The sequence below is a fragment of the Canis lupus genome, chromosome 16, assembly GCF_003254725.2.
Source record: "Canis lupus dingo isolate Sandy chromosome 16, ASM325472v2, whole genome shotgun sequence".
NCBI classification, from domain to species: domain Eukaryota; kingdom Metazoa; phylum Chordata; class Mammalia; order Carnivora; family Canidae; genus Canis; species Canis lupus.
Window position 1 is genome coordinate 2,126,058 of NC_064258.1, and position 27,989 is coordinate 2,154,046.

General features: G+C 41.9%; 1 protein-coding gene across 4 annotated transcripts in view; it reads right to left on the bottom strand.

The window, feature by feature from the left end:
- Positions 1 to 973: 973 nt before the first annotated feature.
- Positions 974 to 27,989, bottom strand: part of CNTNAP2 (contactin associated protein 2) — a 1,981,926-nt gene continuing 1,954,910 nt past the window's right edge. For all 4 annotated transcript variants that reach the window (XM_025433996.3, XM_035700120.2, XM_035700122.2 and 1 more), the window contains 2 exons: positions 9,968 to 10,048; positions 974 to 6,209 (listed from right to left, as the gene is read on the bottom strand). In XM_025433996.3, coding sequence (XP_025289781.1) covers positions 6,010 to 6,209; positions 9,968 to 10,048 — 281 coding nt within the window. In that variant the 3' untranslated portion in view covers positions 974 to 6,009. The remainder of the gene's footprint in view (positions 6,210 to 9,967; positions 10,049 to 27,989) is intronic.

Sequence of the window (27,989 nt, forward strand, 5' to 3'; positions counted from 1 at the left end):
GAGCAAAATCTCCCCCTGCAATTCTCCTTTCAGCCTCCTCTGCTTCTCTATCCCCCATTCGTTCAGAAGATCCTGCCTTGGGCCAAATGAAGTCACTGTCCTCCTAAAAATTACGGATCTCCTCATTTACCAGGAATGGAGGTAAACCTGCTGTGGCTCGCACATTCTTGGTGGCGATGCTAAGGCCCCAAATGCCTGCTCACCCTTTTGAAATTTGTTGTGAGTTTTCATAAGTACTGGCTTTCTTTACTCAGGGGACCTGTTAGCATTTCCCTCCACCTGTTGGGTCACACCTGTGAAGCAGGATCATTACCAAGAACCTTACGGCGTAACTTCCTAGAAGACTTCAGCGTCCTGGCCATAGGCCGGCCTTGAGAACTACTAAAGAGCAGAGAGGTTGGGCTTTTAACTGGACTCCTCATACTTATTTCGTGTACATTTAAATGCCCTGAGAATTGATTAAAAGGAAATGGCTTCCAACGTTAACTGAAGACCAGCAAGTGGGAGTAATAACTAAGGGCCCCGGCACTTAATGCATGGGGAGCGCATTCAGAAAGACGCACACCTCCGGACACGCTGTAAACCTCTGATGTCTAGTTGACTGGCCTGAATCCATTTGTCCATTATCCTGGCATTCCTCCCTCAGTCCAGACAAGGCTCAGAATGTATTCTGAACATCACTTAACTCTGCCCGCATTTTTATCAAGCTCTGTGTAAATTAATCCAAAACACGAAGCCAATATCCGTCACGCTACTTTAGGAAGGCAGGGAGAGGGGTGTATGTGTGTGTGTGTGTGTGGCCAGAGGAGATTCACGATGGATGAAGGTTCATCCATTGAAGACCCGTCCGTGAGGGGTGACTGCGTCTGCAACTTTGGGGAACCGATGTATATTTCAGTGCTTGGAACTTTCTTCACTCGAGGTTGAAAATTGCTTCCAAGAGAACCAAGCGGAACAAACCACCAAAGATCACTTTTTAGGATAATTAAAACTATTTTGGATTTTTTATTTATCAATCTGGTTTCTAATATAATTTCAGTTAAATGAAAGACATTCACAAAGAATATTAGGCATACATACATAGTTTCCTTCTTTCATTCTATTTTACATGCTGTTGCTTTTAGAGAGTGAACTTTTGTGTCATTTCACAGGGTGGAATCCTAATTGACTTTACAGAAAGAATACTTAGCCCAGCTTTTCAGAACCCTGACCTCCGCAGTCACCATGCTCACTGAAAAAAATGTAAAAACCCAACCGAACTTAAGAATCAGTAGCATCTGAAAGGTTTCTTGGCCTACTCAAGAGGATGTCTTCATAGCCATGTCAGAAGCCAGCAGCTGCTGTTTAAAATAAACTGAGACTTGGAAATGTTGCAGACCGTCTGCGTAGACCTGCTCTTAAAGCACATTTCCATCTGGAAAGTGAACTTGTATGTGCGCATTGGATATTAATTCCTGCATGCTCAGGTATCTTTCCCACCTTCTGCCAGTCTTTGCTCCACGGGAGATGATCCACTTTTTAGCATGGTTTCACTATTTCTTCGACAATGAATTTTGCATACCACTGGTATCCGGAAAATACCGCTGTGAAAGAAATCTATTCTAAAGTTATCAACATTATCATGCAGGGTATGTGTAGTGTAGGCACAGTGCCGCTAGGCTACGTGAAAAAATCAAATTTGTTTCTCATGTTGTCTTATGTATAAGCCAGCCCAGTGGTACTGGGGCCATGTGTGAGCCCTGAGTCACATCTGGGTGGGAACTTAGGACTTTGTGCAGGTGAAGTTCTGATTTCTCTGGCCTTTGGCTGGTGCATCTCCCAGGGTTGACAGGTTAGCTCTCAGACAGTCCAGCTGATTAATAATTTAGCAGTTGTACAGCAATGCCTCCTAACCCTGCACACTCCTGGATGTGGCCACATTGTTTCTATGGTGTGACAGAACCACAGGCCAGGAAGTAAGTCTTCCAGTAGGCTCCGTTGACTTGGGCCTTTGTATGTGGGTGTCACAGTGTGCTGCAGTCAAGAGCCAATGGCACCTCCCAGTTGTCCTATTAAGTAGGCAAAAGAGCTGTATTTTAAACATGGGGCAAAGAGGGACCGAGATTCAGCGGCTTGACCAAGATCACATAGCAAGTCAGGGAGAGAGAAGGGATTAGGACTCTCTCCGCTGATTCTCAGGGCCCACTCTCACCACAACATCACTTTAAACATGGCACCCATTGGTTTTAGCCCAAATCAGCTAGACGCGCTGCTTGTTTCCCCTCTGTTTCAACAGGGGTTGGTTCCACTGCCACTAGTAATTTAGGACCTATTTTTGGCCGGTTAACTGGAATTCAATTTAATAGTAACTGCCGCCTCTCTTTTTGAAAACTGCTTGACAAGATGATGAAGAGGAAACAATATTAAGGGGTTTCAATCAGGTGCTAATTGTTTGGAGGCACAGAGAGACCATTAGTGTTTACACTACACAAGAAAGGAGAGGGAGAAAAAGAGCAAGTGGGAGGAGGGAAGAGAACAGATCCTGTTACAGAAGGAAATAAAAGTTTCTTCTGGACAAATGCTGACAGCGCGTTTTCATATCTGGCAGCTACTTTGTCTTTCGGTGCTTCCTACAGCTATGTCTGGGTACCCAGCTTTCTGGTGGCATCTGGGGGCTGCTCCAAGGACATTCAGCAATAATATAAGATCTACTCTTTGGCTCATGCCAATTCTTTTTCCTATGCCTCTGAGGCCCTGCTCCTGGTGGTGAAGGATGCTTGTTGAGCAAATGCAGGGCAACAGGAGATTGTCCACTAGAGGCACTCCAAACCCTTCTTCTTAATAAAAACGTCTATAGAACAAGTCTCTCTCTCTTTCTCTCTTTTTGAGCAGTTGGTTGAAAGTCACAAGGGCAAACATAGCCTTCTGGATTATGAAGGGTCAGAGAAGAATTTGCCAATACAACTTCTCACCTCCTGAGCTACCTTCCTTGTGCTCTAGGGAATCCGTTACTTTGAGTGCTGAGAATGGCACCCATCTTGCTTTCAAAGTCCTGCTCCTACCTTCTCAAAACACAGATGCTTGCCTTAACCACAGAGGATGTTTCCAGCACAAACCACCCTAAGTCAAGCCATTAGCTTTCCCTGGAACGTTAGAGCAGCCTCTTGCTTCTAAGAGTTTTTCCTTTTGTTTTTGCTTAGTCTGTTCTTATTATTTAAAGAGGCTACCGTCAGCCTCTTTGTACTTGATTGATAATGTACTGGGCTAGAAGAGGTCAAGATTGTGCGGGATGTGATCGACAAAGCAAGATCAGACACTGAGCTTGGGTCAGTGTCCTGAATTTTCAAGGGAAGGAGCTGGAAAAATAAAGAGATGCTTCCTTATCTTCACATAAATTACTTACCATTAAGAATGTGCTGGATGCCTTCATAGATCCATTTAGGACTTTTGGTGAAGACTATAATTCCAAAGAGAAGCCGAAGATTTCCAGCGCTCCCTTGGCACTTAACTAAGTTACTTAATACCTCATCCACCTTCTGGTGTCTTGTCTACTGGCTGGACTGTAGCCCCCTTGAAGGGCAGAGACTGTGTCATATCCTATGTCTTAATGACAGTGACACAGGAGACTCACTGATCCCTGCGGTCATTCCAGTGCCCTAGAATTTGCAAATTTAGTGAGAGATGTTTTGAGTTATACTTTTTACCTTCTGTGGCAGGAGAATGGGAAGAAGAGAGTGAAGAGAGCGGGTGAGAACGTTTTAGTGTCAGGGGCTGTTCTGGATTGTTTTAACCCCTTAATCATTTTGGGAAGAAAGGGAAAGTGCAGAGACAATGCATAAAAAAAAAAATCAAGCTACCACGGGAAATGCAAGAAATAATAAATTTCCACCTGGCATTATTTGTTAGTTGTAAAAGTAAGACCTATAAAACAGGTTTGAAAAATCTGACATGTTCCTACTAAACATAATGTTTAAAAACTCCTTCTGGTAATTTGGCAATATGTGAAAGAACCCTTAATGGTAGTCCTCTCGGTTAAATAAATTGCCTTGGTTTTGAATATGTCATTTGTAATGTTCTATTGTTCTGTTTAGTCATACCACATACTTTTCATTTAACAATGTATATCATGGAATAATAACCAAGACCTTTTGAAGTTAAGGGTATTCATGATAGTGCCTGAGGTCAGCAACTGTAAAAGGGCATTAGGATTCCCTTCTGTTCTGTTCTGTTACCTTGACTCTAATGGGAATTCACAGGTTCAGTGTCTCCTCTGGAATGTGTGCTATACTGGTGCAATGTGCCACTGGCAACTCTAGATAACATTTTTCATCACCCAACAAGGTGAGATCCTTCAGTAACTTGGGCATACCGAGAATCTTGGAAAAAAAAAAAAAAAAACCTAACACACTAGAACTTCCATTTCATTGAGGCACATTATCCAAAACATAGCAACAATACCTTTTAACCTCATCTAACTCCCTTCCAGGAGGAGAAGGAAAAAAGGGATCCTTTTTAATTCCTCAAAATGCTGAAGTCTGAAAAAAACATCTTCGAAGTACTGATTAAGAGCCTCAACTGTAATGATCATAAATGGTGGTCATTCTAGAAATAACTTTTGTGTAATTAAAAAAAATAAATGAAATTAGTTTTTGGATGCTCCAATAGGAGCTGTGTCCCATATGTTTGCATACAAAGTCAATTATTTTTAAATAAAAGGAGTTATTTGTTAGGATAAGTTGGTCAAGATTCCGGATTGGATTGAGGTGCGACCAAACACATGTCCGTCCTCTGAGAAGCAACAATCAGGTATCAGGTTTGTGCTGAACCTCAGGTTCAAATGTATCTACCTAAGAAATCTCTGAATTGTCGCAGTGTGTCTATTTAGGGTAGAACAGTATATGGAGTAGATGATGTGAAATATGGCAGTGTTTTCCATATGATTCAGAGGAAAGCAATGATGATAGTAACCATACTTGGCTTTATTGTGGTATGTCCATTCAGAGGACCTAGTCTGCTAGGGTTTTGTCACAGGGGCTTAAAACTAGAGATTTAAAGCAAAATAAGAAGAGCAACCTAATTGATGCATTCACTAGAAAGTGCCCATACTCTTGCTACAACTAGAAAAGAAACAGAGCAAACAAGGCATAATGTCTAGCTCTAATTCCCCACTGGGGTGCCTACACACAGACAATGTAACCGAACATGTTGCAGGTAAAGCAGAGGAGAAATCTTTTGTAACAGCTGATCACCACTCGATTATAGCTGACAGTCACAGATAATGGCTAGGTCTAAGACTACACACAAGGAACAGTATTAGATGGTAGAATTTGAGGAAAGATAAATCCAACAATCCCAGTATGAAACCACTTCCCTTGGTTCTTAATGCTTCTCTCTGTTGGTTATGTTGTTACACAACGGGTGCCATATGCTCTCTTCCTTCAGCTGCTTCAGGAGAACTCTCAGAATTGGCAGAGATTGAGGTCTCTTTGAAAACTGGCAAATGACAGGTTCTCTTTGCCCCTTCCTTTCCTTTTCCAATTTACAGGACACCAAAAGAAATACTGTATGAACACGAACTAGTTACTACGATAGCCCATTAAAAATCGACTATACGCAAAAGGAAGAGAATGCTGGAGGCCATGTGCATCAGCTTTTCTCAAGAAAAAATATCCACATTCTAAGGGCTCTTAAAAATGTAGAAAACTTGCCCTGTTACCATGGGTTTTTAGAACACCTCTAAACACACACAAAATAAGACGGTATTACCTACAAATTGCAACCATTTCTTAAACTCTAAAAGCATTTTTTGTATTATTTTGAATTGATATAGAAGGGGAAACTCATCTATAAAGAAATATTAAAAAGTAATTTTTGTGGCGATCAGTCTCCAGAATTTTCTGTTGCTTGCCTCCCCCAATTTGTGCTGATATTTTAAGGATGTGCTCAAGAGTATGAAGTAGGGTGCTTCTGTCTCTTTCCCTCCTCCCTAGTGACTAGCTCCTCCCTCTCCCAGAGCCAAATAGCCACCCCTCAGATGAGCCATTCCTTTTTGCTCTCATCAATGGTCTCTGTGAAATTGGGGTCGTTGTTCATGATGGCAGCATCCGCGCTCTCTGCTGACTCTGCTCCCTTTGCTTCGTTGGTGTGGTAGGTGCCCTTGTGGCGGAACATGTAGCGGATGAGGAAAACCAAGGTGCAGAGAATGGTGAAAATCACCACAGCAATGACACCTGGTGGAGACAGAAGGACTGGAGATTAAACAGACCTTATAGTCATCATCCCTCCAACACTGCTTTCCCCGCAGAGTACACGGTTCTCTCAAACACCACCCTCCCCCATACAAAACCACAAAACTCCAAAACAATGGCAATAAAAATGGACAAGACTGAAGGGAAATTAGACCAATTCACAATTATATGTGGAGATTTTAATGCTCTTCTCTCAGAAATTGATAGTTAAACAGAAGAGGAGGAAATACTGCTTAATTCATTTTTTATAAGGCCAGCATTATCCTGATACCAAAACCAGACAAACACATCCCAAGAAAACAAAACTACAGAGCAATAGTCCTCTTTAACAAAATTTTAGCAAATCAAGTCGAGCAATGTGTGGAAAAGAATATATTATGGTGAAGTGGTGTGAATTCTAGGAACAAAAGATCAGTTTAACATTAAAAAAATAAAGTGATGGGGCAGCCCGGGTGGCTCAGTGGTTTAGCGCCACCTTCAGCCCAGGGCCTGATCCTGGGGTCCCAGGATCGAGTCCCGCGACGGGTTCCCTGCATGGAGCCTGCTTTTCCCTCTGCCTGTGTCTCGACGCCCCCCTTTCTCTCTCTCTCCCTGTGTGTCTGATGAATAAATAAATAAAATCTTAAAAAAAAAATAAAGTGATGTAATTTACCACATTAAAGAAATACAGGAGAAAAAGCATAGGACAAACTTCAACCTCTATTCATTATGAAGCTTCTCAGAAAGATCAATAGAAAGGAACTTTCTCAACCTGATAAAGGGCATCTATGAGAAACCTAGAGTTAATATCTTACTCAATATTAAAAGAATAAACATATTTTCTCTAAAATATGGAACGATGGAAGAATGTCAACTCTCTTAAAGTACTGGAAGACATGCCCAGTGCAATAAAACAAATACAATAGAAATAAAAAGTGCAGATTGAGAAGAAGGAAAAATTTTCTTTATTCTCAGGTGACACGATTATCTATGTAGAAAATCCTAAGAAATATGTTAAAAAAAAAAAAGTTTTTAGAACTGACAGTAAATTTAACAAGGTCACAGGATAGAACATCAATATATAAAAATCAATTGTGTTTTTATATACTAGCAAGAAATACTTGGAAAATATTAAAAATAATAAGGTAATAAAAAATTTTAAAGTAATAAAATTATGCCATTTATAATAAAACAAGCTGAACAGAGTTGTTCAAGGCTGTGTACTCAAAACCATAAAACTAACTGAGAGAAATTAAAGATGTCAACAAATGGATGGATAGACCATATTTAAGAACTGAGGTACCCAATATTTTTAGATGACCATTTATAGATCTAATGCAATTCCAATGAAAATTCCAGCAATTTTTTTAATAGAAATGTATAAGTTGATTCTAAATTTTATATTGCAATGCAAAGGACCTAGAATAGCCAATATAATTTTGAAAAACAAAAAAGAAGTAACTGGAGAATGTATGTTGCCATCTCTAGACTTAATATATTAAGGTAAAACAATAAAGCAAGCATGATACTGGGTAAAGAAATATGTTATATATTATATACATATCTCCATAAAATAGGATAGAGTCCAGAAAACAGACAGACACATATATGGTCCATTGATTTTTGGCAAAAGTGCTAAGGAAATTTGGAAAATATAGTCTTTTCAAGAAATGGTCTTGGAATAACTAGATATTCATTTGGGAAATAATGGTTTTGGCCTTTATCCCACGTTATGTACTGGTGCTAATCCAAAGTGATTATAGACTCAGTAACAGAAACCAAAGCTATAAAGTTCTAGAAGAAAACATAGGAGAAAATCTTCACAACTTTGAGCAGGCATATTTTTAAGATAAAATTTTTAAAAAATCACAAACTATAAAAAGATTTGAAAAATTGGACTTGATCAAAATTTAAATCTCTTGCTTTTAAAAAAACACCACTAAGAAAATGAAAAGGCATGTCACAGACTGGGAGAAAATATTTATAATACATATGTCTGAAAAGGACTATTTAGATTATAAAAAAACGTTATAACTCAAAAGAAATCAAACAATCCAGTTAAAATAGGGTGAAAGAGTTTGAAACAGGCACTTCACAAAAGATCTGCAGAAGGCAACAAGCGCATGAAAGGATGCTCAAAAGGTTAGTCATCAGATAATTGCACACTAAAACCACAATGAGGCACCACTACTCATCCATAGAGCGGCTAAAATTAAGAAGACTGAAAATACCAAGTGCTGATAAGATTGTGGAGCAAACCTGATCTCTTAGATATTAATTATGAGGATATAAAGAGGTTCAACCATTTCAGAAACCTGCATGGCAATTTCTTACAAAGTTTAATATCCATTTTTTTCTGGAACACCCAGCAACTGCACTCCTAGGGATTACCAAAAAGAAATGAAAACTTATGTTCACATAAGACTTCAACAAGAATATCCATAGCAACTTTATTCAAAATAGCTCAAATCTGGAAACAAACTAAACAGCAACAGGCAAGTAGATAAAACAAATCATAGTACGTTCATAAAAAAGAATACAAGTCGGCAATAAAACACACTATTGATGCACGCAGCAATGTGGATAGATCTCAGAAACACTATGTTGAGCAAAAGAAGGAAGTCACAACAGATGACATCTATATGATTCCATTTGTATGTCATTCTAAACGAAATAAAAGTAATCTGCATGGCAAAGAGCCAATCCGAGGTTAACCTTGGTTGGGGATGGAGTGGGGGAAAGGATGGATTCTCAAAGGACACAGAGCTTTCTGTGGATGGAAATGTTCTATATCTTGATTGTGGTGGTGGTTATGGGTGTGTCATTGACCCGTTCCATTTGAGTAAGTGCATATTATACTTCAATAAAGTTGACCTTAAAAAAGCAAAGCAAAGCAAAACAAAACAAAACAAAACAAAACAAAACAAAAAAACAATGAGGATAGGGACCTTGATAAAATTATGCCACAACTTTGGACAATGTGATTTAAGCAGCATTTTGAATGTAATCTAGTTTTATAGTCACATATATTTCTTAGATATGGGATTTTTCTAGGGATTTTTCAATCCCTAGATGTTCCAGAAAGTGGATATTAAACTTTGTAAGAAATTGCCATGCAGGTTTCTCCACGTGGAAAAGAAACATACTGGCTAAGCCAAGGGGATGGGCTAGGTTTAAAGTCCTTGATATGTTTATGATATTGGCTACACTCAGACGTTCAGGAAACATCTTTATAAACTAAGAGAGAAGGTGCAGGCAGAGAAGAAGGCAGTGGGCAACAGGGCTCTCAATACTGACCCAGATAGGAGGGACTGTGTTAGGAGAGTTAAATCATTCTGCAGCTGTCCATGGTGAGAAAGAAGGTGGGAATACTTTAGATACTCTGGCTTATTAATTTTCTGATGAGTTTTATTAAGACAACTGAAACCAGACCAGCATAAGCTATCCTGAGCCATTTGGGAGGTAAGGGAATCAGAATGAAAAAGAGAGGTGATGTCCTACCTGCCTGCTCTGGTGCTGGCTAGCTCAGCACCACCTCCTCTTTTTTATAGTTCAGCATTAATAAGCAGGCAGATTGCATTCATCACAGTGTCTTCACATCCATATGTCACAATCTTAAGTCATACTTAAATAGCAAAATGAATCAAGTAAAAATCTAGATGACTGGTTGTTTTTTTTTTTTTTAGACTATGATTTTATTGAAAATTATTACTTTCCACAGGTAAGTAGCTACAAGAAAGCCTGTTCTATACATCACCCACCTCCAATGATAGCCGAGTTTCTGTTGACTCCATTTCTTATAGCTTGGCCTTGTCCTGGATTATATGGAAAATCAGCACTGGCTGCAGAGGAAGAAATGAAAAAGTCAAGTAAGTGTAAGAGTCAAGGACACCATAATCCCCCAGAATGTGATGCATATATATATATATTTTTTTAAGTAGGCTCCACACCCAACATGGGGCTTGAACTCACAATCCTTAGACCAAGAGTGAGATGCTCTACTAACTGAGTCTGCCAGGGACCCTGATGCATATTTCTTCATATAACTCTTCAACACTTCCTGTTTTCCCAGATGAGATCTCTGTTTCAGACAGACCCATCTTATTATTGTTTCCACAAGATCACAGCACCTCCACCCCCAATTTTTGCTGTTCTCCCTCCATGAGGCCCAGAGAAACATTATAAATCCTTTGGAGGAATATTAGAGAATCTTAGAACAATCTGAACCAGCCTACTCCAGCTCCACTGACAGGCAGGCTTATGTGCTAGAATATTTTTTCTTATGTTTGGCTGAAATCTGCCTCCTACTCACTTTTATCCCATGCACAACTGGCAACATTGACTGTTTTTTCAGGGGTTTTTATTTTTTTTTATTTTTTTATTTTTTTAATTTATTTATTTTTTTAAATTTTTATTTATTTATGATAGTCACACAGAGAGAGAGAGAGAGAAAGAGAGAAAGGGGCAGAGACATAGGCAGAGGGAGAAGCAGGCTCCATGCACCGGGAACCCGACATGGGATTCGATCCCGGGTCTCCAGGATCGCGCCCTGGGCCAAAGGCAGGCACTAAACCGCTGCGTCACCCAGGGATCCCTTCAGGGGTTTTTATAGTTTATAGCATTAGCTTAAAAAGTAATCATTTCTTTAAATTAATATTTTACATGGTTCTAATAAAACATAGTACATGTCAGGCATTTGTAAGGAGTAAAATTTCCTAAGAGTTGAGAATAATATAAACTGCCTAAGGAGATGTCTATTTCCTTCCCTATTCTAAAAAAAATAAGAACCAGTTGTATTAAATTTCAATCTTATCTAAGATAGTTTTCAAGTAGACAAAAGCCAAATAGATCCTGAAGTCTTTCTATAGGTCAGCAGAGTATCTGTCATCATCCACACAAGCCAATTCAGCTTCAGAATGATTTCACATTCGTTGGACTTCTGTTTTAGAAGTTAAGGTTTAAGGCAAATATTCCAACAGAAGCAGCTTCTCCTTCAGCAGATTACCTTAGTCTAGTCAGAACCATGGTCACTGGATGGCATCAATTAGATATTTTTTAAAAATTTAAAGCAGTTGTTTGGCACAATTCAACATGTACACACTGAGGAAACAGGTTTGTGTTACAATTCAAGGCCAAGCTCACTGAGGGCTTGGGTTTTCCAAGGCTCATCCTTAAGCTCTAGATTTCCAAGGATTCTCAGACAATGATAAAAAGTAGGTAGATCCTTTCCTCTCCTTTTCCCTAGGAAATAGGGCAACCAAATAGAGAGACCAGATTCTACTAGCAAATGTGATTTAACTCTCTTTGACTTGATATTCTTACTGAAGACCGGGAAAATTATGCTTTTCTGGACATATCATGTTCCAAATCAGCTTGGCCATCGGTGCCCTTCAGACCTGTCAATTTGAGTAAACAGACAAATGAAAGAGAACTTAACTCTGAACCCTTGGGAGTTTTCATATTACCCTAACTCCTTAACTTGTGAATATGGAAGAGACCTTTTGGTATTACGTGCTTATTTTAACTGGTCCAATCCTAAATCTAGGGAGACAGGGAAAGGGGCAGAACCAGTGTAAAGTACAGTGCAATCAGTGCCCTTCCCCTGCCCTTCAGGACTTTCTGGGGTAGACAGCATGGACCAGTATTCAAATTCCTAAGTATCAGCCCAAGAATGCAATGATCTTGCATGTACAGGCTCATCACCTGACGCTAAGGGGGATCATAAAATTATCTTGAGTGAATAAAAATGGCTTACGTAAAACAAATAATGTTTTTTAGAAACCTTGGTTTGTTCTTTAAGCCTGAGTTTTCTCTTGAGAGAAGTAGATGTGACAAATAAATTTATTCAGGCATTTGACGTATCTTTCCTGAATGCCTAATATATGTCAGGTACCATTCTAAGTGCTGGGGATACACAGTGAACAATAAAAATGATGGAAATTGTTATTAATGAGAACGTCCCATGCCCCATTGAAGAGTTTGGTTTACATAGTCAAAACACTCATCTGAGGCATGGATGTGGTTATAGCTATGACCCTATATATTTACAATAAATTGCCTAAAATTGCTTTGTAGTTGCCGTGTTGTAACTCATACACTCATAGGGCACAGTAAGATCTGGTTATCAAAGCAATAATTCCCTGACATAAACCATCCTTCTGAGATGTAATCACCCTTCTCTGGACACGATTTAGTCCACGTCCTTCTAGAAAGTCATCAAGCTTATAAGTGGCCTCACTGGGACTGGAAATCAGGCAGGATTAATTCGAGTCAATCGTCTTCCCCGTCCTCCCTTTTGAGGGCTGGGAAGAGACAGCCAGATGAGGAAGTCCCAGGGTTCAGACAGTTTAGCTCGGGCAGGTCCTATGGGAGGAGGGGCCTTTTTTAGGGGCTAGGGGAGAGAAATCTGTTTTGCCTTGGATATACTCAGTTTGAGGTGCCTATGAGACACCCAGATGGAGATATCTTCTGGACACTTGATATTTTATGAGGGGCTCATATTTCTCATCTCCTTTTGATAACCACAGAAACCTCCTCACCACTTTTAAATAATAAGAACCTTCAGAATATATTAAGCACGGAGACATAAAATTACAGCGGCAATTTTGCTATTATTCCATTGTGTGATATTCATCATACTATGAAACGGTTTGCTTTTCTACTCCGGGTGATGTGGATGGTAAAACGTGGTGCAGTTTCTCTCTGCTTCAAAACCTACTTTATGGCTTTGCATCCTGGGCCACAAAACTTGAGAGAAACACAGGTATTTAGAGATACTGATACGCTTCTCTCTGGTTCCCTCAAAGTTATTGACATAAACAGTAGTGGCAGGTGTGGATATGACCTGAGATGACCCAAGGTGAACAAGAGCTAGAAGAGAACATTGAAAAATATCCCAGGATTGCCTTTGGTATAAAATCTGAACTCCTTGGTAGGGGGGGAGAGAGAGGCCACTTTTGAGCTGAATTTCTCTCCTGCTTCTTCCCTGCCAGGACCACTTTTCCAACGCGACATTCTAGATGCTTCAGGTCAACATGTCCTTGCTCGTCCATATGGCCCTCTCACATCTGGCTGGCCTTTCCTCTCTTTGTCTACCAAATCTTGCCTTTTTCCTTAAATCTAAAACTATTCTCAGCCACTTCAGTTACATGTCCAGCACTCTTGTTAGGGGTGATCAATCTTAGTTCTCGTCACTCCTTACAAGGTAGCCATCCTCTTAAAGGCAGGGGCCAATCTTAATTATGTTTGCGGTCCCAATGACAAATAGTATAGACAAGTAGCAAGAGCAAATGAGGTATCTGTTAAAATAAAATCTGTCCATTAAGAGAGGTATGTATATAAATGTTTCTGTAGCCTCTCCTAATAATAAAGTGTCCTGGGCAGGTGTAAATTTGGAAGTCAGCTGCCTAAAGTCAACTCAACTCAACCCTTAAGGCAAGGCAGCATGCTTATTCTTCCCAATAAAGGAAATTAGCACATTGAATATAGAAATTCACTAGTGATTTCTGTGTCCACTGGTCTTTGGTTGTCATCAGAAAATGACCAGTGGAAAACCCTCAGGTACAATGGAAGTCCTTAAGAAATTCAAGGGCAGGGTTCTGTTTCTCGCATGAGCATCCTTATTTTCATGGCTTTATTTATAACTTAAGCTTGGTTGTCCTAATGCATGTGAGTCCTTACTCCCTTGAGGCAGATCTGTTTTATTCTGGCAAGCACAGCATGTGCTATTTTGATAGATTTGAAATGATTTCATTTTAATTTTCCTTTCCCCCAGGGTACCGGCATCCTCTGGGAAGCACAGGAAACATAGGGAAACACAGAAATTAAGAGACTGAAGCACATTATGAGTGAGACTGAAGCACAAAGCTCATCCGTGACACATGCTCCACTTTGGTCCATCCCACCCCCAGTGTGCTGGGAGAGCTGAGCAGTTTTAGGGGTGCTGCACTATCAAGGAACCTATATTTTGGGAAATGTCATGAGTAGGTCAAAACAGACTGGCTGGCTCAGTTGATAGAGCATGTGACTCTTGATTTTGGGGTCATGAGTTTTGAGTCCCATGTTGGGCACGGAGCCTACTTAAAAAGACAGAAAACAACAAAACAAAAATTATACACGTCCAGTAAAGTGATCAGATCTTAGAACTGGGTAAGTAAAAATATGCTTTCGTCCCCTCCCCAAAGAATAGAAAGCATGGATGTTTAAGTCTGTTTCTAAAGGTATTTGCCCTTCCCTTTGCTGCACTCTTACAAGGATTTACCGGGGAAGCAAACGACAACAGTGTAATCAGCACCTCTTAATTTGGTCACTGTGCAGGGCTGAGCATGGTGCCTGCCCTTCCCTTGCGGCAGAGACAAGCAAGGCTCTTGAGTGCCAGGAGCAAGTTGTGAACCCCGCCTGCCGGGTGGGGGCGGGGAGGCAAGGGACATCACACAAGGGCCCCGGTCACCATGTAGGTTGTTTATATGTGATGAGTAGTAAAGCTGTCAATCCTAGGATTATAAAATCAGTCATCATTTGGATAACTCTCCCTTCACGTATAAAACTCATTAGGGCCCAGATGAGCAAGTGGTTGATAGAATCAACCTGGAAGTGTTTTCCTTCCATTGAGGAGTACAAAACATAAACTTACCTGAAATTCAAATTTCAGGAACTAGCTATTTAGGGAATATAATAACAGCACTTCTTACAAGTCAGGCCCTGTTTAAGTCCTTTTCATGTATTAACTCAGGTCATCTTCGTGTTGGACCCTGAGAGGTGGGCGTATTCATCCCATTTTGGAAGGGTGAAAGCTTGTCTGAGGTCCCACGACCAGTTAAGTGGTACAGGCACGGTTCGAACCCAGGAAACTGGCTCCTGAAATGATGTGCAAAGCACCAGGCTGAACTGTTCCCGATGTTAGGAGCAGGCCTATGGATAGTGGTTCCCCGTAACTGTACATGGTCTACATTGGCTCTATCACATCATCAACACAACTGCATGGTCTTAAGGCAATGAACTAATTTAGCCCAGTTGTTTTCACTGTGGTTGGTGGCCTGCCTGGGGGAGCCAAGGGTATATAAAGGCTTCTGACTACGCTTGCCTGGGTTTAAAAGCTGAGCATAAGAGACCTTTCATCTGACAAAGGATAATTCCACATGGTGACAATAGCAGCCAACCAATGTGGTAACCTGTGAACCAACACTGTAGGACAACAGAAGACCAAATATTCCCTTGGTTCTGGATCTGAGTCCCTCATGGGCCCAGACAGCACAGAGAGAATGGTTATCACCACCACGGTAACACTTGCGAAATCGTGAAATCATGAAGAGCACTAATTGTACTTTAAAACATCACTGACGGGGATCCCTGGGTGGCTCAGCGGTTTAGCGCCTGCCTTCGGCCCATGGCGTGATCCTGGGGTCCCGGGATCGAGTCCCACGTCGGGCTCCCTGCAGGGAGCCTGCTTCTCCCTCTGCCTATGTCTCTGCCCCCCTCTCTGTGTCTCTCATGAATAAATAAATAAAATCTTCCAAAAAAAAAAAAAACACCACTGTCAGAATATAATTTCTGATTGTGTTTATAGAATGTGAAAAATTAATAGAAGAAGTTTCCAGGCAGGTGCTTAAGCACAAATGAATGATTTAGAAGACAGTTCTACGTACAGACTATTAAAGGGAGATTTGAATTCTTTAGCCTCAACCTTCTTCCCTGTCCCATTGTGCAGGCACGGAGAGGACCAAGTAAGTAAGGCATATTTTTTTTCCTTTTAAACTACACAAGATAAATAGCTGCAGTTCTTATTTACTAAGTTTCGAAATATGTAAAATTGTAGACTTTAGGCTCAGAAAACAATCGCAAATAAAACACACATTTAAATGCATATAAAAGTAAATCGAGATTATCTAACATAAAACCCCCCAAATGAAAGGCACTAAAAGCTTCAGGTTGTCATATATCAGGGACAAAAAAATTAGATAGTAGCTGACATCTCCTAGAGAAAAAAATCGCCATGGAAACCACTTGAGCTTCGGCATCTAAAGTGATAATTTGAGATACTTGAACAAAACGGCTGCTATTAGTTATAATTTAATTTAGATTGCCACGTGATTTTTGCAGCGGGGGCTGGGCCAGATGATGTATATATGTCTTTGTTCTTCCCAGCGTCTTTGTTTCATTTCGCTTTATTCTCTCTTCCAATTTGAGCTTGGTGGCAGAAAATTATTATTTCTTTTCAAATAATTTGTTTTAGCCATTCACTACCGACTGATATTTTAGAAACCCATGACAGCAAATGGTGGCCGACTAAAATGGTGAAGATATAAGGGGACATTGTTTTATTTTCAGAGAGGCCAGGGCTGATCACATTTTCAGGAGGGAGAGATTTCTCAAGGCCACCGGGTTTTTATCCGGGCAGAGTATGGCATGTACATGAGCCTCAGTCGCATATTTCTACCTCTATACTCACTTCCGTTTTTGCAGAAAGATAACCAAGCCAGAATTTCAATTTCAAGTGGGGACGAGATTATGCATTTTGCCTTCTGACTTAAGAAGCTGAACAAGCCTTATGTTTCCAGCTTCATGAAGGAGGCAGCAAGTGGGCAGCTGCTTGCCCGGGTGTCAGAGATCCACTGACCAAAAGAGGTGAATCAGGTGACAATGCACAGAATATAGGACCTGGTCATCATCTGCTGTATGTCCGATTGTCTAAATAATGCCAACTTTGCACAGAAGAACCGAATGGGCAATTGCTTATATTAGATTTCCTCCTTTTTTCTTTTATTCCTTTTCTTTTTCTTTCAGGCCAACTCTGAATCGTCTCAATTAATTGCCTTTTTTTATAAATTTATTTTTTATTGGTGTTCAATTTGCCAACATATAGAATAACACCCAGTGCTCATCCCATCAAGTGCCCCCCTCAGTGCCTGTTACCCAGTCACCCCAACCCCCCATTAATTGCCTTTTAGGAAGAAAGGTTTGCTGATATTCCCAGACGGGGCTGACATCACATTCTTTTGTCTGATTAACTACAAATAGGTATGTAGGTATGTGAATTGGAAATAGCCTGTTACCGACTTCGTATTCCATGAAATACAGGTTAGACGCACGGTATCCACTCTCACCTTGGACAAAGGTGTCTTGTTAGTGCTCAGGTGGACCAATGGTTTCTTCTATGTTAGTTTACAATGTTTGTGAGTCTGTTGGCAGAGCTGTCGCTGGAGGATGTCAGGGGCACTTGCAGATCAGAGGCTGCGACAGCTTAGGAGGCTAAATCCCAGAGGCCTGCAGCGGGGAGGTGCTGGCCACCTACTCACGAAGCCGCTTCCCGGGGATCTTACCAAAGTTTTCAAGCCAAGCCTTGAAAGCCTAGATCGGGGAGCCCCAGAGCCAGGGTGGTGGTGGTGGGGACTCGGAGGTGTGGTGCTCCCATCACGATGCACACTGCCATCTGCTGCCCCCTGGGCCTGCCTTCACTGGGGCCTGCCTTCACTGGGGATAAGAACCCCCCACCGACATCATCAGGGACGCAGGAGCCTCTCACCTGGGGGAATATCATCCATTTAACCCCCTTTCTGAGGGGATACAGGTTTCCCCAGGGCACTCAGCGACAGCAGGAACCCCTATGCCCCCATCCCGGGGCTGGCACTTCTATTTAAATTAGGGCTCCAGAGGTTGGGGATGGGGGAAACCATGCCCTGGGTCACTGGGGGGTTCTCTAAGCTTTTTCTCCTTCCCTCTACTTCATTCTTTAAATTTTTTTTTTTACTTTTTATTTTTTTATGATTTTATTTATTTATTCATAAAAGACACAGAGAGAGAGAGGCAGAGGCACAGGCAGAGGGAGAAGCAGGCTCCATGCAGGGAGCCCAACGTGGGACTCGATCCCGGGACTCGAGGATCACACCCTGGGCCGAAGGCAGGCGCTAAACCACTGAGCCACCCAGGTGTGTCTCCAAATTTTTAAAATTAAATTCAATTTAACTAATATATAGTGTATTATTAGTTTCAGGGGTAGAGCTTAGTTATTCATCAGTTGCCTGCAACACCCAGTGCTCACTGCATCATGTGTCCTCCTTCATGCCCATCCCCCAGTTACCCCCCCCACCCCCGTCCCCTCCAGCGACCCTCACTTTGTTCCCCAGAGTTAAGATGGGGTGACTGGGTGGCAGGCACTGAGGTGGGCACTTGCCAGGATGAGCACTGGGTGTTATTCTGTATGTTGGCAAATTGAACACCAATAAAAAATAAATTTATTAAAAAAAAAAAAGAGTCTCCTGCACTTCATTCAGATGTGCCTTGAGGCGAAAGCAAACAAACTGGTCCCCGAGTGCTGCGTGCTTTGGTTCAGAGCTTCTAAACGTCAAGGCCTACAAGCCACCTGGGATCCTGTGCAAATGCAGACTCAGACTGAGTCCATCTGGGGTGGGCCGCCTGGGAGCCTGCATTTCTGGTGGGCTGCTTGAGTACATGCCTCCCCTGGAGCGGCAGAGCTTTAGCCGAGACCTTGGATGGTTCGTGTCTCTGGCTGTTCTTACGTCTATGTGTTTAAGTTACTGTGGTGTCTGAGAGGGAACTGAAAGGATTCCTTCCGAGAAACTTGGGCTTGCTTGGTTTTGATTCTTTGGCCAAATCATGTGCTTTCAATGAGTTGCCCTACTCCGTTTCCTTTAGTTCTCTCCCTTTCAGTGTCATGAAAGCTACAGCAGAAACTCCGCTTTAATTTCTGAGTTCTATTCATTGGTATTTTGAATGCAGAGGGGGGAAGGTCTATCACTAGACAGTATTCAGAGCAGTCTAATAAAAAACAGCCAAGGAGTTAAATAAATGGTGATCTAAGGCATACCCTTGGGAGACCTTTCTAGGCTAAAAAAAAATAACACAAGTTAATTCTCTAAAGCCAGTGTATCGGGGGTGGGGGTGGGGGTGGGGGAATACTGTGCTATTGGCACCTGGGTTCTTTTTCTTTTTTTTTTTTAAGATTTTATTTATTTATTCATGAGAGACAGAGACAGAGAGAGATAGAGAGGCAGAGACACAGGCAGAGGGAGAAGCAGGCTCCATGCAGGGAGCCTGACGTGGGACTCAATCCTGGGTCTCCAGGATCATACCCTGGGCCAAAGGCAGGTACCAAACTGCTGAGCCACCCAGGCTGCCCCGGCACCTGGGTTCTTGATGTCACAGATGCATTGAAGGTACAGAGAAAACAGACCATTTTTCAAAATATGGGGTTGTCGATTTTTCTGGAATTGGCTGTTTTATGAAAGAATTCTTGTGTCCCTGTTGCTGGTTCTTGCATGGGTGGAGGCTGTGCCATGAGAGAGGGCAGCCAGCTCAGGGTGCAAGGCCTATGGCCACACAGGAGCATGGTGTGTCCAATATTCCAAAGCACCAGAGTGACTCTCTGTCACTTGATGAAATGCTGGGTCACAGTTACTGACTCATTTACCAAGCCCAGTGACCACCCCTGGTACAGAGAGGTCTCAGCAGATATGATTTGTGGTTAATTATTGGCAAAGCAGCATTAGCAGGAGTTGGCTGTCTGCTGAACAGTGGAAACAGTCTCGGTTTCTAAGGACAGGGTGGCTGAGAACATGAGGGTGGGTGAACAAGCCAAAGACAGCGCCTTTCCAGACATTTCCTGATGTACTTCACCTTCCCTCCCAGACCGTGGTCACGGTGACACCACTGAGAAGACCAATGCCTTCTGGAGACCCTGAGGCTCTTGTCCCCAGACTTTCACTGAGAAACACACCCACTAGGCATCATGCCAGTAATGGAAGGTTTTGGACTTCCAGAACTGATGGCTTGGAAGCTTGGTGAAAATCATTTTCTTATCACCCCAAATCTACCCAAGAGATGTTTCCTCACTTGTGAGAATATTTAGGCACATTGAATCATTTGAGGGACCAGGCAAGGATGAATGTATCCTTTGGCTCCCCCTTCATGGAAATTTCTAGTAAATTCAAAGGCCATAATTTGACTATGGATCGCTCTTTTGGACATAGCTGGGTATTGCAGATCTGCTTCTGTCACCATCGTATCTGCTTCTGTCACCATCCTATGTGTCGAGGGAGTATAGTGAATAATAAAATACATTAAAAAAAAAACACTTAATCTGCTATAACAGCTCTATCTCGGCTTGCAGAAAACCAGCCTTCTGCTTCAGATGACGAATGGGGACTGGCTCTGTCAATATCCACGTGGTTTGGGCCTTGTCGGAGGTCTATGTTGGAACTGCTTTCTCATCAAAAGGTAAAACTGACCCTTTTATCCCTGAGTTCAGAAACCAGTAGAGAGAGGAGGAAGGCTTCAGAGAACACAGGGGCGTACATGGAGATCACAGCCGCTGACTGGGTTCTGGCTCCCCTGTGTGGTCTATTAGAAACGGGGAGTGAGCGACTCTAAAGTGGTTTTAAAAATTAATTCTGCACATATTTTGAGTGCAGAATGCCCAGTTGGGCTCTTGCTTTTGAAAGACTCTTTTCAGCTGCATTAGCACGACTGAAAATTCATAATTCCAATCCCAAGACAATGCCTTTTCTTTCAAGAAGGCTGACCTCATAGCACTGAGTATACAACTCTCATGCTAGATATTTCTGCTGTCTTGTGAACTCTTCTTGAGTTAACCTCGGATCTCAGAAGACAACTGTCTTTGCTTGTTGGCGGGTGGAATGACTAACGGTCATCAAAGAGAACTGTGTAAGACAAATTAAAGCTTCCCGGTGTTTTCCACAAATAGATTCCTCTTCATGCTGGCTCACACCATTATCAAGATGCGATAGACTCCCAGCACAAGCCATGTGGCTCTGACACAGCGCTTCTCAGTCATGTCAACAGTGTGCAAAAAACACGTAATTGGCTCTAGCCGTCTTGGGGATGATTTATTCCACATCGAAAAAGAGAAAATGGGAAGGAAAAAGGAAGGTGTATTTAGTAGCAGGGACTTCACCTCTAGAGATACAGATTATTATTTCAAGATCTCTGAATTATGTTTAAGGGATGACAGGAGGTAGGAACACAAATCTGAATAGGAACTGGAATAAAGTTTCTTTCCCTTCCTTCCTTCCTTCCTTCCTTCCTTCCTTCCTTCCTTCCTTCCTTCCTTCCTTCCTTCTTTCTTTCTCTCTTTCTCTTTCTTTCTTTCTTTCTTTCTTTCTTTTTCTTTCTTTCTTCTTTCTTTCTTTCTTTCTTTCTTTCTTTCTTTCTTTCTTTCTTTCTTTCTTTCTTTCTTTCTTTCTTTCTTTCTTTCTTTCAAGGTTTTACCTATTTATTCATGAGAGACACAGAGAGAGGCAGGGACATAGGCAGAGGGAGAAGCAGGCTCCCGGAGGGGAGCCCGATGCGGGACTCCATCCCAGGACCCCGGGATCATGACCTGAGCCAAAGGCAGACACTCAACTACTGAGCCACCCAGGCGTCCCTAAATTTAGTTTCTATTGAGAGGAAGGGTAAGTGGGAAAAGCTCTGACTCTGGAAGGAGTATACCTGAATTTGAGACCTGTTAATGCTGTTCTCTGTACGGTTTTGAGCGAGGTGCTGTCAACACTGGAGCCACTGGCTCAGTCTTGAAGGCACATGAAGACTCTCTCGGGGACACGGAGCCGGCCTCGGGAGTTTTGGAAGGCTCCCCTGGTGATGCTAATGTGCGGCCACAGCTGAGCTAGCCACTGCTGTGGCCACTCAGGTGTTCTCTGAGGGAAGGAATGCATTTCTTTTGTGAGTTGATTTTTCCTATCTGCAAAATGTGGCTAATAACACCCAAACATACCACAGAGGGCCACTGTCAGGATAAAACAAAACCAGGCATGATAAGCAGTGTAGCAATTAAAGTCATTCACAAATCTAAGCTCTCCTTTGTCTGTATCCTTTCCAGGCTCCTAAAAGTTAAAATTCCCAAGAAATGTCTTGAAAGCTACTTTTAGCCTTTCTAAAGGGGAAATTTCAGAGCAACCCGACTCCATCTCTATGTTTAAGATAATCACAACCACATTAATACCGATATTAATGTACATTTACATTTTAACACAAAATTGATTTCACTTTTTCCCCAAAACCTTCTAGGGTTGCTCTCAGGCAGAAACACAGCAGCAGGATCAAGAATCCCCCTGAGTCTTTAGACACTTCTGAGTAGTCTGTGCAGAGCCTGGGGAATCAACCAAAGATCTTTTCAAATGAGAGAAACAACTTATCTATTATTGGTGGTTAGAGTGACTTTCTTCTGAAAAGCGATGGCTTTGGGTCAAACACTTCATCTAGATAACGGTTCTGCAGCTTTCGAAATCAAAGGCAAGGACACAAGGCCCTGATTTGACAGCAAGGGTAGAACTAGCATTTCCAGGGGGAGATGAGTGGCAGGGATTTCCTTGGGAGAACTCACACTCGGGGATTCTGACAATAGTCTTTCTGAGTGACAAGTCAGTGAAGGAAGTAATGTCAGATTCATCTGGAAGATGCTGCATTGCCTTGAATGGCTCCAAGGGATACGTCTGGATGTTCATATACAGATGATGCAGTAGGAGGCCTCAGAGAGGGGTCTGATGGAGCCAAGGTCAGACTCATCCCTGGACAACTGACCTCAAACCTGCTTCACTTTTGTGTAACGTGACTTTGATACAAGAACGAGGCAAAAATGGACAGTGGGACCTACTGGAGTCGGTGGTTCTGCTGTCAACAGAGAAGTCACTGACATGCTTGGTGTCCCCCTGCCCTTCCCAGCATGACCGCCGATGGAGCGGAGGGGTTGGCCAGGCGCAGACCTAGGAGTGCCAGGGCTCTAAGGGTCAGGGGCTGCAGAGCACGGAGACCAATGGAATCCTAACCTCCTTGGCTTCCAGATCTACTGTGAGGGACAAAGGGGAAGTGAAGACCACAAAAGAGGCAGAGGAAAACTAGACGGAAAGTGAAACCCACCAGAGGGAGGAAAGAAGGACCTGATATGTGGTCCCAAAGCTGGATGTTGGAGCCTCTTTTGATTTTCCCACAGTGGAGTTCCGGAGAGTTAGACAGTCTTGGTCAGGAAAGGATGGAAGCCTTGGGCAAAGGCCCCTAATCGGGTCAGGCATGGAGCCACTAGGGAGAAGCAAAGGTGTGGAGGGGATGGTTTGCAGGGGTGAGGCTGAAAGGAGGTGGCACCCCACTGCCCTGCACCTCAGCCACTTGCATCCCTCATTTCTTCATCCCCGGTCCCCACTGCTTTGCAAAATGCAAGCATGCCAGATTTGTTCTTTCGGTGACACAGGGAGGCTGTAGCAAGGCAAGGGGTCTCTAGAGGCTTTTCAGGTGCTTCAGATAAAAGTATTTATGCCAAGACACTGCCTCGGGAGGTTAGGTCAGTCAGAAGTAAGTCTTGGGCTCGGAGCTTAGATTTGTTAACTTTGGTTCACATTCCTCTGTAAGAGTATGTCACACACACGCCGACATTTTCTCAGTGAAAATGAGATCTTTAGACATTGAAGTTACAAAGGTCAAGAGCAGCAAATATACATTTAAAGAAGCCAAGATAGGGATCCCTGGGTGGCTCAGCGGTTTAGTGCCTGCCTTTGGCCCAGGGCGTGGTCCTGGAGTCCTGGGATCGAGTCCCACATTGGGCTCCCTGCATGGAGCCTGCTTCTCCCTCTGCCTGTGTCTCTGCCTCTCTCTCTCTCTCTATCATGAATAAACAAATAAATCTTTAAAAAAAAAAGAAGCCAAGATAAAAGCAACTGGTAAGAGAACACAGAAAAGTGACAGAATAAATCCAGAACTGGTTCTTTGAAAAAAAAAACAAAAAAACAAAAAAACAAAAACAAAGTCAGTCTAATCAAAAAGAAAAGAAAACCTAATCTAGTATAAAATATTTGAATGAGAAATTTTCTGGAGGATGGAAATTAATGATAAAAACTTATTTTGTTCAACTATGGCAATGAATTTGAAAATCTAGATTAAAAGCACAAATTCTGGAAAAACATAACAGAAATCTTTACAGATGACAAAGAAAATCTAATTAAAACAGTTATCATAGAAGAAATTGAGAGTTGTCAAAGAACTATGCCCACCAAAACCCCAAACAATATAAGACAAAACACAAAAACAGTAGGCTCCATTGGTTTTATGGGGTAAGTCTATTTTTTTTTTTAAGATTTGTTTATTTTAGAGAGGTGGGAATCCCAAGTAGAAGGTCCCAAGTAGATACTGCCCCAAGTGTGGAGCCTGACCAGGGGCCCTATCCCAGAACCCTGAGATCTCACAACCCTGAGATCTTACAACCCTAAGATCACAACCTCAGCAGAAACCAAGAGCTGGATGCTCAACTGATGCGCCACCCAGGTGCCCCACAGGGTGTCTATTAAATTTACAAGGTTCAAGAGATGCTCCAAGGCTACTTATATCCTTGAAATTCACAGTGAGGTCCGTGGCCCTGCAGCATCAGCATTACCTGGGAGCTTGTTAGAAATGTAGAATCTCAAATCCCAACTCTGATCTACTGAGTATCATTCATTAATTTCCCCAGGTGATTCTAAGCTCATTAAAGCTTGGATGACACTTGTTTGTTCTTCCACTAGTTGGAGGGCAATGGGTAAATCCAGCATGGTGTGACTGGGGATCACAAGACTGAAGTGGTGTCTGGCAGCGCTGAGTTCTTATCTGGAGGCTCTAAAGAAACCTTTGTTTCCAGGCTCATCCTTGTTGGCAGAACTCAGCCTTTGTGGTTGTAGGACTGAGGTCCCAGCTTCCTTTCTGGCCAGTATGATCTGCTCTCCTAGAGGCCTCCCACATTTCTTGCTGTGTGGCCCCTTTTGATGAAGCTGGAATAAATTTAAAACCCAAATCTTATCCCCACCCCCTAAAAAAACCTATCTCACCCAAGAACTATTAATGTAAAAAACAAACAAATTGAAACCAAACCACTATGAGTTTTATTTATTTATTTTTAATTTATTTATTCATGACAGACAGAGAGGGAGAGAGGCAGAGACCCAGGCAGAGGGAGAAGCAGGCTCCATGCAGGGAGCCCGATGTGGGACTCGATCCCGGGTCTCCAGGATCACACCCCAGGCTGAAGGTGGCGCTAAACCGCTGGGCCACTGGGGCTGCCCCACTATGAGTTTTAGTAAAATTACTTTAGTTGTACCTTGAGAGGATTCTTTTCCATGATCAAATGTGGTTAAGGCTAGGAATGAAAGCTTGGTTCACTATTTGAAGATCTATTACTACAATTCACCCCATTACTTTACCCCAGAAGAGAAAGAAGCGGGTCATGTTCATAGATGTTGAAGTGGCATTAGATACTGTTTAACACTTAACACTTGACACTTGACCCCAAACAAAAATCCTTAAGATGTCATAAGCCTACGGAATCCTTAAGATACATACACATGTAGGATATGTTATGTATTAGGTGGGATTCTAACATGGCCCTTGGTGTACACGTACTTGTGTCACATTTAATCAGATATTCATCTACATGCTGCTATATGGACTCTGCTAAATTAATTGGGTGCCAAATGAGCTTATCTTAAGATAGGGAGGGTTTGTTTGATTTGTTTGTTTTTAACTGCTTTTCCTAAAAAGAGAAACAACTTGGAAATTTATCAGAAAATGTTTTAAAGTTATATTCATGCGAATTTTGTACGGAAGGGATGCCATGATAAGTGGAGAGACATTCTCCTGCCGGACAGGGAAACATTATTTGTACAGATGTCAATTATGGTGCAATTAACTTACATGTAAAATTCAATCTCAATAAACATTCTAGAGAATCCCAGTGAAATGACTGGAATTCTAACATCACACGGGAAAAGTAAGTGTGCCAGGACAGGAAAGTTTTGAAAAACAGAATAAAAGGGAAACCAGCTTTACGAGATATTAGCTGCTATTATAAAAGCTGAATCATTATCACAGCTTGCTACTGTCTCATGAGTCAGATCAGCGTCACAGAGCAGGGAGTCCAGAAGCAGATTCAAATGTAAAGGGCAATCGTGAATATGGTAAAGGTTCAGGAGAGGACGGAAGCTCACCATGAGTGCCGGAACAACTGGCTGGCTAGTCGGGGAAGAAAAATTTAAAAAGTAGGACTCCTAACTTACTCCTCCCACCCAAATAAATTTAAAGTGTATTAAATATGTAAATCTTACTGGGGCAGGTGGTTAACTGTTTAACTCTTGATTTCAGCTGAGGGTCCTGGGATTGAGCCCCTTGAATACAGCTCCACGATTAATGTGGAGTCTGCTTGCCCTTCTCTTTCCCCCTCTGACCCTCCTGCCCACGTGCACTGGTGCATGCTCATATAGTCTCTGTCAAATAAATAAATAAATCTTAAAAAAATAGATAAATCTTACAAATAAAGTCATTAGAAAAGGATGTGAAATATCTTTTTTTTCTTAAAGATTTTATTTATTTATTCATGAGAGACACAGAGAGAGGCAGAGACACAGGCAGAGGGAGAAGCAGGCTCCGTGCAGTGAGCCCAATGCGGGACTCAATCCTGGGACTTCAGGGTCACGTCCTAGGCTGATGGTGGCGCTAAACCGCTGAGCCACCCGGGCATCCCAAGGATGTGAAATATCTTAAAAATTAATTAATTAATTAATTAATTAATTAATTAGAGAGAGAATGAGCAGGGCAGAGACAGAGGGAGAAGCAGGCTCCCCACTGAGCAGGGAGCAGATGTGGGGCTTGATCCCAGAACCCACGGATCATGACATGAGCCAGAGGCAGATGCTTAACCAACTGAGCCACCCAGGTGCCCTAAAAATAATTTCTGAATGGAGAAGGCATGACACAAAACCCAAAAGCCATGAAACCCTCATATTTCACCCTGGAACATTTTAAAGTTTTCACATGGAAAAAACCCCTTACATTAAAAAAACTAGAGAGCAAACCTTAAACATGTAGGAAAATACTAATTTACTTCACATATAAAGAATTCTTGTAAGTCAAGAAAGTAGTAAATGACCAACAAATAGGAATGCAAATAGGAATGCAAATAATTCTTTGGTCAAGAATAGAAAGAGTCTGTGGAAAAATAAACACAAGCGACTGGTTAACACACACAAAGAGACTTAAATCCCCCTCAGGATTAATGCAATCCAAATTAAAACAACACAGTTTCATTTTTTTTTTTTTTCAAGTAAGACCTAACAACATTCAAAAGAACATTGTGATGTACTAGGTTGGCGAGTGTGCGGGGAAGGGACACTCCTATCTTCCTGGATTGGAGGCACGATTATCTATGGAGGCTGATCTAGAACAGCTATCGAAATTAAAAATGCATCCTTCAACCCAACAAAATCAAATCATGTGTACAAAGCCATCATTATGGAAACAAAAGATGAGAATGTCAATGACCATTTGATCACAAATCTGTAGCTCTCATAGTCTACTTGACTTGGGCTTCCATAAATATGCTTGGCACTTCTCCAGAAAAGGACAATTTGCACCATTTGCAGGAAAACTGCACATTAGAAAAGGGGCTGATAATTGTTGCCTGCGCTTGAACAAATGCTGTTTCGGTCACGGAAGGGAACAAAAACCACAAAAGATAATAAAAAGATTAGGTATAAGAGATTGAATGCATTAATCATGCAATCTTTGCATAAGGATGAAAACAGGGATCTGCTCAGAAATAATTAAGATGTAATTATAAGAGCTGGAATGATTATTTTAAGTGCTTGCAGGTGGTAAAGAAAACCAACTACCAGCTTGTAATTATGGCGGAAACTGAATAGATACATGCAGCTTTGAAATGTTCATTATATCCATGAAGACATAAAAATATTTTATCTTCAGATGGTGGAAAGGAAATTTGGAAGATAGACAAGAAAT